This window comes from Gekko japonicus, unplaced genomic scaffold, assembly GCF_001447785.1.
Source record: "Gekko japonicus isolate JY-2015 unplaced genomic scaffold, Gekko_japonicus_V1.1 scaffold2912, whole genome shotgun sequence".
NCBI classification, from domain to species: domain Eukaryota; kingdom Metazoa; phylum Chordata; class Lepidosauria; order Squamata; family Gekkonidae; genus Gekko; species Gekko japonicus.
This window is the reverse complement of record NW_015176064.1, coordinates 52,846-65,635: the sequence shown is the minus strand read 5'-3', so window position 1 is coordinate 65,635 and position 12,790 is coordinate 52,846. Positions and strand designations below refer to the sequence as shown.

The 12,790-nt window shown below is 52.7% G+C and overlaps 1 protein-coding gene across 1 annotated transcript in view; it reads right to left on the bottom strand.

Moving 5' to 3' along the window:
* The window catches only part of SUSD2 (sushi domain containing 2), a 39,197-nt gene that overhangs the window by 14,446 nt on the left and 11,961 nt on the right, over positions 1-12,790 (bottom strand). Inside the window, exons 3-9 of the mRNA XM_015426704.1 lie at positions 11,991-12,142; positions 11,444-11,611; positions 8,021-8,192; positions 6,562-6,763; positions 2,436-2,521; positions 2,020-2,288; positions 1,151-1,291 (exon numbers count right to left, since the gene is read on the bottom strand). Of these exons, the coding sequence (XP_015282190.1) occupies positions 1,151-1,291; positions 2,020-2,288; positions 2,436-2,521; positions 6,562-6,763; positions 8,021-8,192; positions 11,444-11,611; positions 11,991-12,142 (1,190 nt within the window). The remainder of the gene's footprint in view (positions 1-1,150; positions 1,292-2,019; positions 2,289-2,435; positions 2,522-6,561; positions 6,764-8,020; positions 8,193-11,443; positions 11,612-11,990; positions 12,143-12,790) is intronic.

The following is a 12,790-nucleotide window of genomic DNA, read 5'->3' as shown; positions in this document are numbered from 1 at the left end:
AACTTATACCTTGAATAAAACTTTGTTGGTTTTAAAGGTGCCCGACTGGACTTGAATTTTCTTCTGCTGCTTCAGGCCGACACGGCCGACCCCACCTGAAGTATTTGCTGTCTCTCCTGGTGCCACTTCCACCCAAGACCACCTTCCTTTCTCTTGGCTGCAGAAGGGCCACTGTTTGGCTCGCTCACAATTTTAATGCCGGTAGCTCACAAATTAGAATTTTTGCTCACAAGACACTACAGCTTAGAGGGAGCATTGGTCACCGGTACAGCAGGTTCCTCTGGTTTCCGTTGATCCTCTTCTTCTCCGTTCATTGTGAAAATGATACAGGTAGAGGAGAGATGGATTCCTGACTCTCTGTCAGGTACTTCAATAACTCAGTACCAACAGCAGGTCCATAAACAGGTTCAGCTTTATTGACTAGAGCAAGGTGAAGTTGACTTAGACTCTTTGAGTCAGGAATGAGACATACAAAATGGCAATAGTAATTATAGTGGGTTCATACAATACCCCCTGACACCTAGGAGCCAATAAGCAATTAATGCACAGTTCAGGGGTGAGCGGGAGATGCTTTGCCCCAGTGAAGTGCGCTCAAGGCCAAATGGTAGATAAGGAGCGAAAGCAAAATGCAGCTGCAGAGCAATACACATTCCACAGACAGGGGGGGGGAACCCCCATGGTGGGGCTACCCGACACCCTCCCAATTTAGTATCATCTGCAGATTTAATAAGCCTTCCCTCTATTCCTTCATCCAAATAATCTAGGGGTAACTTTCCATTGACATCAATAAGAGCCTCTTATCAAAATCTAGATGAAGAGGAGGAGGAGGAGGAGTTGGAGGATTGATACCCCTTTCCCTTCACTCGGAGTCTCAGAGAGCCTTGCCATCTCCTTTCCCTTCCCCTCCCCACAACAGACAGACCCCTTGTGTGGTAGGTGTGGGGCTGAGACAGCTCTGAGGGAACTGCTCTTGAGGGAACTACTCTGTGTGACTGACCCAAGGCCACCCAGCTGGCTGCATGTGGAGGAGGAGTGGGGAATCAACCCCAGTCCTCCAGATTAGAGTCTGCCACTCCTAACCACTGCACCAAACTGGCAGAATGTGGTAAAGGAAGCAGAATCTGATTTACAGCAGGTGTTCCAACCTTACCGTTCAGTGATGCTTGGCGGGTTCTCCCTTGCACCCTCAGGGAAGTTAGGTCGGATTCTAACACTGTGTATTCACCAAGGCCATTGAATGTGAAATGTGTGCCATCAAAAGTGATAAAATGGGGATCTCCAAAAGCAGAAGCTGTAAAGGCAAGTGCAGAATGTTAATGACAAGTGCAATTTGCAGGAACTGAGTGGAGGGGGGCTGAGCAAAGAACACAGCTGCTTTGCATTATTTTCAATGGCAGGATGAAAGCCATTTGCTTTAAAAATTGAATCTCTTTACACATTGGAAGTGTCTTTAATACATTAATTAATGTACCCACTTTTAAAAATCTCAGCCATTGCCCAAGCTGGAAGCCAACAGAAGTAAGCTATGCCAAGAAACGGGTTTTCCTGTGCAGTTTCTTGTTCAGGTTTTCAACTTTGGTTCAGGCTTTTGGCCACGTGAAATGGCCTGGTAAAGAGACCTTGCAAAAAAAAAGGGGGGGGGGGTTTCTCCCTCTGAAATGAAGCCAGCTATTAGAAGCTTCAGAGACATAGATAAGAGAGATGGGAGGTAACCCAGCTGCCGGTCATTCCATTAGACCTGGTAGCGCCAAGGCTAGACAAACACGTGTCAGGGGTGCTCTAGGGGCTGATCCCGCTTTGAGCAGGGGGGGTTGGACTAGATGGCCTGCAGGGTCCCTTCCCACTCTGTGTGATTCTATGATTGTATAGGTAGGGGAGGGTGCCGTCTGTCTCGTTAGTGCCCGAGATCAAGGGTGGGAGAGAGGACATTCTGGTACAAAGAAACAGCTCAATGACTTTGAAGTATCCGCTTCGTCTACATTCTGAAAAGGAATCAATAAAGGCAGGAGAACGACATACCTGCTCTTGGGGGCTGGTATTGCTTGCAGCCGCTGGAAGGACGGTGCTTGAAGTAGTTGGAGCAGTTGTCAGACCACAAGCAACAGTAGTAGAAGCTGAGGACATCATACACCCAATGGGAAAAGCCTGGGACGCGGGGGGGCTTTTTATAAGGAGGAGCCCCCCAGTCATGCCCACGGTCAGGTGTGCTTCCCCCGTTAGAGTCTCCGGTGAGGACCTGCACTCCAGTGGCATCGTAACAGCACTGCTGCCCAGCGGCGTAGCTTGGGCTGTTGGGGGGGGGGGGGAGAATGGGAAAGTGCTGGCTGAATAGCTGCATTTGAACACATTTTTCGCCCTCACAGATCTTCTTCTCTGAGAGAATCACAGGTTCCGGGCATGAGCAGTTAAGCCCAATGTGGAAGACAAAGCCTTACCTGGCCTGAATGCCCCTCACACAGTGCACCGCTCCTGGGTGGTAAGTGCACACGCTGCCCTTTTCGATGTCACAGCCATAATCTGTCTGCAGGAGAGAGAGAGAGGCAACGCTGGTCAGGTGCGGATTCCAATGCTGAGGAGCCATGGCCTCCTGTCAACTGGAGCACGGCAGAGTTCTGCACTGTTCTGTCCCTTTCCATTCCACGGCATCTTTCGATAGGACAGTCTTTGCACCTGGCTGCTTAGAAATGCACCGATGGGCTGAGCTGAGCTCTCCCGAGAGGGCTTGCTGCCAAGTTTGGGGCAGGCTGGGGGTTGCTGGGCTTGGGCAGAGGCTGATCTCTAGGCTTGCACAGTGGAAGAAGAAGAAGAAGAAGAAGAAGAAGAAGAAGAAGAAGAAGAAGAAGAAGAAGAAGAAGAAGAAGAAGAAGAAGAAGAAGAAGAAGAAGAAGAAGAAGGGGGGCCTGGTGGGGGGGAAACCAAGCTGCCGTGCGTAGCCTTTCCCATTAAGATCCTGTTCCAGCACCACCACCATCCAGCATTGGGGTGCAGGGGCTTGCCTTCCAATGGCACGCCTCCTTTCTCCGAGGGCGGGGGCAAAGAATGGCTCTCGGGGATCAGCTGTCCCAAAGGCACCCACTGACTCGCGGAGTGCCCCAAGTGGCGGTGCTCTCCCCAATGTTATTTAACATCTATACGCGCCCCCTTGCCCAGATTGCCCGGAGGCACGGGCTGCTGGGGTGTCACAAGTATGCAGATGACCCCCAGCTATATCTGTTGGGCGGTCAGTCTGACTCTACCCCGGAAGATCTGGACCGAGCACTACAAGCCGTGGCTGGTTGGCTTAGGCTGAGCTGATTGAAATTGAATCCAATGAAGACAGAGGTCCTGTGCCTGAGTCGGAGCGGACTAGGGGGAGGGATCCCGCTCCCGACCTTTGATGGGGCGCCGCTGGTGCCAGCGCCGAAGGGCAGGCGTCTGGGAATGCTCCTGGATGCCTCCTTGACCATGGAGGCCCAGGTAGCAGCCACTGCCAAGGCAGCCTTTTACCATCTTCGGCTGATTAGGCAGTTGGTTCCCTTCCTCGAATGCAATGATCTGGCAACAATGATCCATGCAATGGTCACCTCGAGACTTGACTACTGTAATGCTCTCTGCATGGGGCTGCCCTTGTCAGGAAGGGGCTCAGCCTCCCCCGGGGGCAACTGGTTCCAGCCACCCTTGCTCTCCCCACCCCATTCTGAAACTATGTTCAGCGGCTGGGTTGAGACCGGGAGGGAGGGAAGTTAGGGTGGGGGCTTGCTTCCTCCTGGAATTGAAGCCCCACCCTCAGCTCCCAGCAGCCCTTAGTTCTGTTGGGCTACATTTTAACGTCTCTATGTGTACAGAAGTATTTCTTTTTGTCTCTCCTGAATCTACTACCCATCAGCTTCATTGGACACCCCATAATTGGTGGGGGGCGCCAGAAGGTGGCCTCGCCTAGAGTACAAAAAACCCTGGAGCCGGCCCTGCCTGGGAGACTCTGGCCGTCAGGAGCTGATCTTGTATGACAGGACAGGACCGTTTGACTGCAGCCTTCCTCCAAGTGGCTCAGGAGGGTTTTCCCTGGGTATTTCCGAACTGATGGCATGAAACCAACAGCTGTGCCACTTATGCTTTCTATCAAAGGACACCTGGCACTGCCTGCGTGGGGGTGGGGGTGTGAGTGGGTGGAGTGCAAGAGAGAGAGAGGGAGGGAGAGAGAGAGGGAGGGAGGGAGGGAGGGAGGGAGAATCACTCAGCAGGGGGCCAGGGTGGGGCTGTGCTTAATGTATTGGACCAGGATCAGTCTCTCTAGCGTACCTCACAGGGTTGGTGCCAGGATATAAGGAGAAATGGGAAGTAACATACTCTGTCCTGGGTATACTTGGCATGAGCAAAAAAATAAAGGTGATAAATGTCTCCCAATTGGAATATAGCTAGAAAACATATCTAGAAAACAGCGTCTCCAGAGGAGTATGCCACAGGAACTCATTCCCCCACCGCTGATTCTAAGGGCTCTTCCAGCCACACTACCGCGCGGATTCTGACGCTGAGCAAAACCTCAGTTTCTTTCCTCACCCCTTGAGGCCACGTGGAATTAGGGTGCTCAAAAAACGTGAGGGAGGGAGTGATTAATTAACCTGCACTAACGCCAAGAGGGTGTCCAGAGGCCTGGCTGCTGTGTGGTTTTTGACAGTGGGCCACAAGTAGGGTTGGGAAATTCCTGGAGATTCGGAGTTTGAGGAAGGGCCTCGGGGGGTGTCATTCCAGAAGGTCTCCAGGCCCCACCTGGAGGTTGGCAACCCTGGATGAGAGTGACCTCTGCGGTGGGTCGTGCACACGCCTGGCTTGAAGTCAGCAGGGCACCACATGCACTGACACGTCTCCCCCACACACCCTTGTTTATTAACGATATTTCTATGCTGCCTTTCCAGAATGCTATTTGAGGACAGTTAAGCGGTGGCTCAAGTGGTTAAGACGCTGAACTGCAGGCTGTGGAAGGTCGGTAGTTCAGCAGTTTAAGACCCGAGTGTGCCGCATGACGGAGTCAGCTCCCGTCTCTAGTTCCAGCTCCTGCCAACCTAGCCGTTCGAAAGCAAGAAATTGCAAGTAGATAAATAGGGACCACTTCGGTGGGAAGGTAACAGCGTTCCGTGCGCCTTGGTGTTTAGACATGCCGGCCACATGACCACGGAAACGTCTTCGGACAGCGCTGGCTCTTCGGCTTTGAAATGGAGATGAGCACTGCAACCCTAGAGACGGATTCGACTGGCTTTCGAGCAAGGGAACCTTTACCTTTAAACAACTTAACCTCGGAGTCACAGCAGAGCACGTGCAGAAGAGAAAAGCCAGCAAAAAACCAGAGGCGAGGCCATAGAAAAATTCCATGGATGGAAGCTCCATCACCAGCATGGATGTCCTCTCCTTGGCAGGGAAAGCAATGCAGAGAACCCTCACTGCCACCTGGAAACAGCCATGTGGAGAGAGCAGGTGACAAGGGGAAACTCGAGGGCCCCTGAGCGACGCGTGTTAGTCTTCGGGTGGGGGGAGAGGGGGGGGGTGAGCTCTCAAAATAAGTCCAGCTTGGGGGAGGAGTGTGTTTGAGGGGCAGACCTGGCAGGCAAGGAAAGGTCCGACATGTCCCTCCCTCCCTCCCCCCTGCAGCTAGCTGGTTTCCCACAAAACCCGGTTCCTGGCTCAGAAATGGGTCAAGGCAGGAGGAAGCAGACTGTGTCAGGAACATCTATCCTCCTGCCTGCTGCCCAGCGCAGGACTCTGCTGGAGATTTGCGCATCTGGTCCAGGGCTGCAAGGCTGCATATACTGGCTTGTTTCTCTCTCTGACCTGGAACTGCCCAAGAAACCCCTGCAGCCCCTGATTATGAAGGGAGACGCAGCCCTAAAGAAGGTTCTGTGACATTCATAGAGTCCCCAGGACACTCCAGGTCTGGGAGTTCAGTTCCAGGGGTGTAGTTTGGCCCTGAGGGCTGCAGTAACAAGGCTGCATCGCAGTGAGCTGCGGAAGGCAAGGACTGACGTGGTGCGGTGGTTAGAGTGTCGGACTAGTCCGGACCCAAAACGGCTGGCTTCCAACCCCCGCTCTGCTGCGGAAGCTCATCTGGTGCTGGGGGGGGGGGGCAATCAGGCACTCTCAGCCCAGCTGACCCTCGCGGGGTTGGTGTGAGGATAAAACGGAGGGAAGGAAAACCGTGTCAGCTGCTCTGGGCCCCAGGATAGTTAAGAAAAAAGGTGTAAGATGTTCTCACCTGCCTGGGGAAAAAGACAAATTCCAGCATAATGCCTCACTTCAGTGTTTGGCCTAGGCTTAAAGACTTAGGGTTGTCAAACCCCCCGGTTTGCCAGGGGTCCCCCATTTTGGCCGGAGGGGGAAGCCCCACCCCCAACACCCACAGCCACCCATCTCTCTCCTTTTAAGGGCGTGCAACCCGTGTTTCATCCCAAGCGCGAACTCCGCAAGCTTGCAGGGAAAAGCCAGCTTCATTCTTAAAAGGGAAACGCAGCTTCTCTTAAAGGGGAAACGCCGGCTGCCTCCACGTAAGGTGGTCAGACAGGAAGGGGAGCCTGGATCTTAGCGGCAACCTACATGGAATCGACCCGTGTCGGCCCTGGCCTGTGCCAAAGTGCAGGGGCAGTCAAGAATCTCTGTCAGGAAACTGGGCAGGTCTTCCTCTTGGTCATTCCAGGCCTCACACTTGGCAGTCGCCCACGCAGCCGAATCTTCCCTGAAGGCAGCTTCCAGGTGCCAAGCCAAGGCATGCTCCGAGCTCCAGATGGCGGCCACGTTGCTGGGGGGTGGGGTGGGCGGGAGTTGGAATCAGAAAAGAGACAGAAATTATTCACTTTTATTTACAAGATTGATACCCTGCCTTTCTGCTTTCTTAAGGAACACCAAGGCAGCTAACCAATTAAAAGCGTACACAATAAAATCACAAAAACCATTCAAACCAACCAAAATTCATTAAAACCAGTGCTAAACTACAACCACCCCCCCCGTAACAATTAAAACATTGGGCAGGAAGGAGGGGTTACTGAGGGAATGCCGGAAGGCCACCTGCCTGACCTCAGAAGGCAGAGGCCTCGGAGGATGACCAGAGCGGTCGGGTAGTCTCACAAGGGGAGCAGGCTGGCCTTCAGGGATGTCGGTCCCAAACCACGTAGGGTTTTAGAGGTCAACAGGAGCATGTCGAATTGTGCCGGAAACAGATGGGGAGCCAGTGCGGATGGGCCCAGACTGGAGTGATATAGTCCCTGCAACCAAGTGGGGGAAAGGCTTGGACGACCACAATATCTGAAGCCACTTTGGCCAAGTCAGGTTGCAGCAAGAGATGTATCATCCTCAAACCTGGGATGTCATCCCTGAGCCCTTGCATGGCTGCCTCAGTGGTGTGGGCTCAGATCAAGCCTGGCATTACAGCCACCACAGAGAGGAGGTTGAACAGCTGCCGGAAGCAACAGGAAATGAGGGACAGCGGGCTGTGACTGCAGGGAAGATGAGTGAGGGCAGATCGGTCAGTAGGTTTCCTGGCTAAGAACTCTCAGGCCATGGGCTCTTCCCTGCTTAAAGTGGCTCAGTTCACTTCAGTGGAGAGCTGCTGGCGGGGTGGATCAGGGGAAAGTAGAATTTCAGTGTATTAGAAACAGGGAACGGCCAGTAAAAATGCCCCATCTGAGCCTTTCCTCTGATGAGTTCTTTCAGAATGCTGTCCACTGGCTCCTGCGAGCAGAGAGGACACAGGCCATGGTGGGAGGAGGAGGAGGAGGAGGAGGAGGAGGAGGAGGAGGAGATGATTGGATTTATACCCTGCCTTTCACTCAGAGAGGCTTCCTCTCCCCACAACAGACACCCTGCGAGGTAGGTGGGGTTGAGAGAGCTCTTTCAAGAACTGCTCTTGAGAGAACAGCTCTGAGAGAGCTGTCACTGGCCCAACGTCACACCAGCTGGTTGCATGTGAAGGAGTGGGGAAATTAATCCCAGTTCTCCAGATAAGTCCCCCGCTCTTAACCAAGACACCAAACCGGCTCCAAGAGCCTCGGTCACTTACCTCTGTCCCTCCAAAGAGCTGCCTGATGTAATCCTCAGGGCTCCCAGTTCCCAGGCACCGTGGAGTGGAGATGGGGCCGGCAGGAAGGAGAACGTGCCCGTGTTGGGGAAGTTTTTTCTCAGAGTGTACAGATGCTTCCATTCTGCAGCCCAGCTCTCGGAGTAAGGCTTGCCTGTCAAGGGAAGGTGGAAATTAGTCAGTCCAGACTCAGTAGGATGTCAGAGAGTGAAGAAGATCAGCACTGAGTTCAACTGGAGACTCGCTCATTGCCATCATAGGTAAGGATCTCCATGGTGGGTGAGGAGTGGAATATTGAGTCCAGCATTTCTAACAGCAGCCAGAGCCACCTAGGTTCTCGACCTTCTATCCCTAGAGGTTCAAAATCAGGGCAAGGTCACTCCTAACCTCTCCTATCGTTTGTCTGTATGAAGAATCGCCACGTGCTCCAGAATTTCCACTCCACAATCAATGTAACTCTCTGTCAAACAACAGATGCGCCCCGCAAAACCTGGTGCTGTTCCACGGGGCCTGCGAGGCAGAAATGTTCCACCAGGCACCTGGCTGGCAACAGCAGCGGGTTCTGCCCTGTCTGGCCAAAAATACCAGGTGCCATCAGGAGGTCCACCAGTGGGGCCAGGACATTAGAAGCCCTCCCTATCGATTCATGGAGGATAAGTCTATCAGTGGCTACTAGCCATGGTGGCTGAGAGGAACCTCCACATTCAGAGACATTGATCCTCTGAATCCCAGAGGCAGGAGGCAACACCAGGGGAAGGCCTCGGCCCCGATGCCCTGTTGTTGGCCCTCCAGAGGAACTGGCTGGCCCCTGTGTGAGACGGGAGGCTGGACTAGATGGGCCATGGGTCTGATCCAGCTGGGCTCTTCCCATGTTCTGTTTCTCCTCAGTTGGGGCCTGGGCAGAGTGAGGAAAGGTGGGTACTGAGAGAGCTCTGTAAATTCATTATTACGATAAAGTTTAAAGTTTGTGCAAAGACTGAGAGTGTTTTAATATGCAGACAGAAATAATGCACTAAGGTAAACGCAACTGATAGATAAATGTAGTAATTTGAGAACACAGAAAAGATAAGCTTAGTAAAATGGATAATGAATTTAGAAATGTAATAAGCAGAAGAAGTGATAAAAGTCTCTTGTTATACGTTATATGTTGTTGGGGGTAGTTGGGGGTAGTTGTGTGTTTTCTGTATGTATGTTTGTAGTATATAATGTTAAAAAAAACAATAAAAGTGTACCCTCGGGTACTGAAGAAAAAAAGAAAAGAAAGAATGCACTTTGAAACAGAGAACATCCCTCCCCTTCGAACAGGAAGAGAAAGAGGACCCAGAAGAGGGTGGGCCAGGGAGAGCATGCATTCCCTGGCCGAGAGGAAAGCTGTGGATCTTTTGAGCTCCCTGTGGACAGAAAGGGGCCCTCCAGAGGACTGTTTCTCCACAGTCTGCTATGCAAAGCAGCACACCCGGCTGCCGTGGAAGCCAGTAGCCCTCGAGGCTCACAGCCACTGAGAGGCCCCCTTTCCCATAAATTTCTTGGATCTCCTTTTTACAGTCAACTCAGCTAGTTCCCACCACCACATCACATGCATGCGAATTCCGCAAGATTATTGGGTGGGGAAGAAGTTCATTGTCCTATCTTCCTGGCCTCTACTGTCAATCAATTCCATTTGCTGATTGTAAAATCCAATATCAGGAGAGAGGGGAATTTCCCTGCAGTCTCCACCGGGTGCCCTGGGTGGTTCCGCAGACACCCTTTCCCTCCACCCGAGCCCTCTCTGCCTTCCCGTGCCTCTCCCTCCCTCCCTCCTCTGTCCCCCAAGCCCTGTGCGTGGGGAGTGGGGGGGAGTGGAGAACACACTCCCCCCCGTGACTATCGCCGCCGTCTGCTTTGACCATCAAGCAACTGCTCTCTCTCTCCTGACAGGAGGGGCATCCAGGGCCAGCAGAGGACGGTGTTGGGACTGGCGTAGGGACCATCAGCAGCTGGTCTGACACCAACTAGTCCCCACTCCTGCCCGTGGCAGCATCCCAGCTCCCTGCTATGCCTGTGCCGTTTGCAGCTCCAGGGCTAGTGCCAGGCCTTCATGGCCTGGGCAGCAGAGGGCATGCCAGCTCTGCCAGCCCCCACAGCATCACTCCCTTGGGTGCAGCTGGAGGACCCCCAAGGCTACCTGGTGGAATGGTTATCCCTGTACATAGGGCTGAGGACTCACCCTGGCAGCCCAGCTGGATGCAGGTGGAGAAATGCTGCTGTAATCAGCTCGTGGTGGACAATGCCAACGTCGAAGGGCACCTCGGTGTTGTGGGCAGCCTGAGTCTCTCCTTGCACACCCCCCCTCCCACTCCAGGAGACTCATGGGACTCCAGCACTGCCTCTGTGCTCCTGGCCCCACGGGCACCCCTGCAGGACGCCCTCTGGATCCCAACCACTGGCGCCGCAGTTCCACTCGGAGGTCACCATCGCTCTTAGGATGGGGCTGGAAGTACAACAAAAAGCACCTGAGGAGTGAGTGACCCTGTGCCCCAACCTACCACTCACAGCCGGTGTCCACCACACCTATGAAGGGATCAACGGAGTCGGCGCAAGAAGACTGCCATGGTTGCCACCCAAGTAACACTGTTTGATCTGAAACTCTACTCTCGCACTTTACTTGAACTCTGTTCCAGAACTTTAGGGTAATTAATCTTAATTGTTATGTGTTTTATGATGGATTTCAATTGCATTTATATATGTATTTTTATGTGAGCTGCCCTGAGCCTGCTTTGGCGGGGAGGGAGGGGGTATAAACGGAAACAGATAAACAAATGAATGAATAAACGGCGGCGTATATGCCCGCCTTTCTCCTGATGACATCAGGACCCTGCAGAACTGGCCATGTTATCTTTAGTCCTTTCTCTAACAATCCTTAGCATGGAATTTGCCTTTTTTACCACTGCTGAATTGATATTTTTCTTGGGTCGCAACTTCAAAATCCCTTTCCTAGGCAGTCATTATCATGGGACCAACATGGCTGTTGACAACTTCTTTCTAGTCAATCACTTCCAGGACCCAACCCAAACGAAGAATTTGTGCCCCAAACTGACAGGCACCGAACCTCCTTGGTGGCTCTTTTGTTGCCTCTTCACCCAGCTTGGAGAGACCTTTGTGGAGCTGTCCAGTGTCTGCTCCGGAATCATTCGGTGCAGCCCACAACCTTGCCTGCCTCACTGCTGTTGCCCTGGCTCCTGAAGTTTTACGGAAAAGTTAAACAGCAGCAGTCAACAGAGACACTTGTACATCCTCTTGTTCTGAACACGTGCTCCTGCCTGGTTTTCTGCCCTTCTTAAAACTACTGACAGTCCCAGAAACAAGTGAATCTCCTTTGTTAGGGAGGGTTTTCTTGACACACGAGTAGCTGTGGTGCAACATTACCTGTTTCCTGATATCCCCAGAGTTCTATGTTGACGTGGCTGGCTGGGAGCGTCTGGTTGTTCCACGTCATAGTCAGGGTCCCCCCAGTCCCAGGAGTGCCATAGTACTGCCACTGAGTTTCATTGATCAAGGTGCTTTTTTCCGAAGCCGCAGCTTTGCTGTGGTGATCTGCATTAGTAAACAAAGCTGCTGTAACGATTTCCTACTCACTGGCAAGCAAAGGAGCAGTTTTGGCAGAGAGGCCTGCCGGGAGCCCTGACCTCTTAAACAGCTGGGCTCCCTACACCTCGCTCTAATGGCGGGGGGGGGGTTTCCCTTGTGTGCTCAGATGGGACTGCCTCCCCCCATCCCCATCCCCATCCCATGGAAGGAAACCCGCTGGCCATACCAGCTAGGCAACAGGTTGGGGTGCCCCCAGATTATTGCTGTCGTCCATTCTTGTTTTCCTTCTTTCACTGTCTCGAGGACAGTCTCTGTTTTATTCTAGGAGGAAGGGGATGTAGCAGAAGAATGCACATTAGGAAGGGAATGGGAATGAATAAGTCACCTGAGAACCACACACTTGAGCGAGGAAAGGATTGCCCACCGTCGCTGGAAATCTCCAGGCTAATCATGCCAGTCTGGTACAGCAAGGGGGAGATGCAGTGAGCGCGTCCATCTTCAGCGACATAGCCACTGGTGACAATTTCCTGCCCAAACCTGCAAATAGTAAACACCAAGCCCACTGAGGCCAACAGAAGTAAGGCAACTGCTTTCACTGGCCCACCCCTAGTAGATCTGGGGCTCAAATCCTTGCGGTCTCAACCACTAACTCCCTTGCTAGATTGCTTCAGCCATCATCTGGTCAGCCCCCCAGTTGTCCAGCTTTCCATTTGTGAAAGGGGAGTCAGAGAGGCTGAAAACTAACAGGTTGATTAAGAGCTCGTGCTGCATGGGCTAGGGCCATGCCTCCTCCAAGGCATGTGATTAGTTGGGCTCCAGGTCCTGAAAGCTCATGCCACAATAAATCTGTTGGTCTTTTAGGGCCCCAGACACATATCGGGTGAATTTTCGAGAAGACTATTCATTTCTTTGTCTGGGACTGAGATACTTGAAGGAGCACCTCTCCCCTTACGTACCCCACCCAGCAACTTCACCACTGCATGCCAGGGTCTCCATCCTTCTCATCCTGCCATGCGGGATCTCTGCCTGGCTGTGGGCTTCCTCTGTGGTTTCCCCATCTTTGTGGAAGAGCCTTCTGGGACACGTGAGAAAGGCTTCCACATTTCGGAAGGTGTGCAAGGAAGAGGGCCTTTGGAAGACGCACCTAGGTTTTAAGTGAGGTTTCATTGTGTTTTGTTTGCGCTG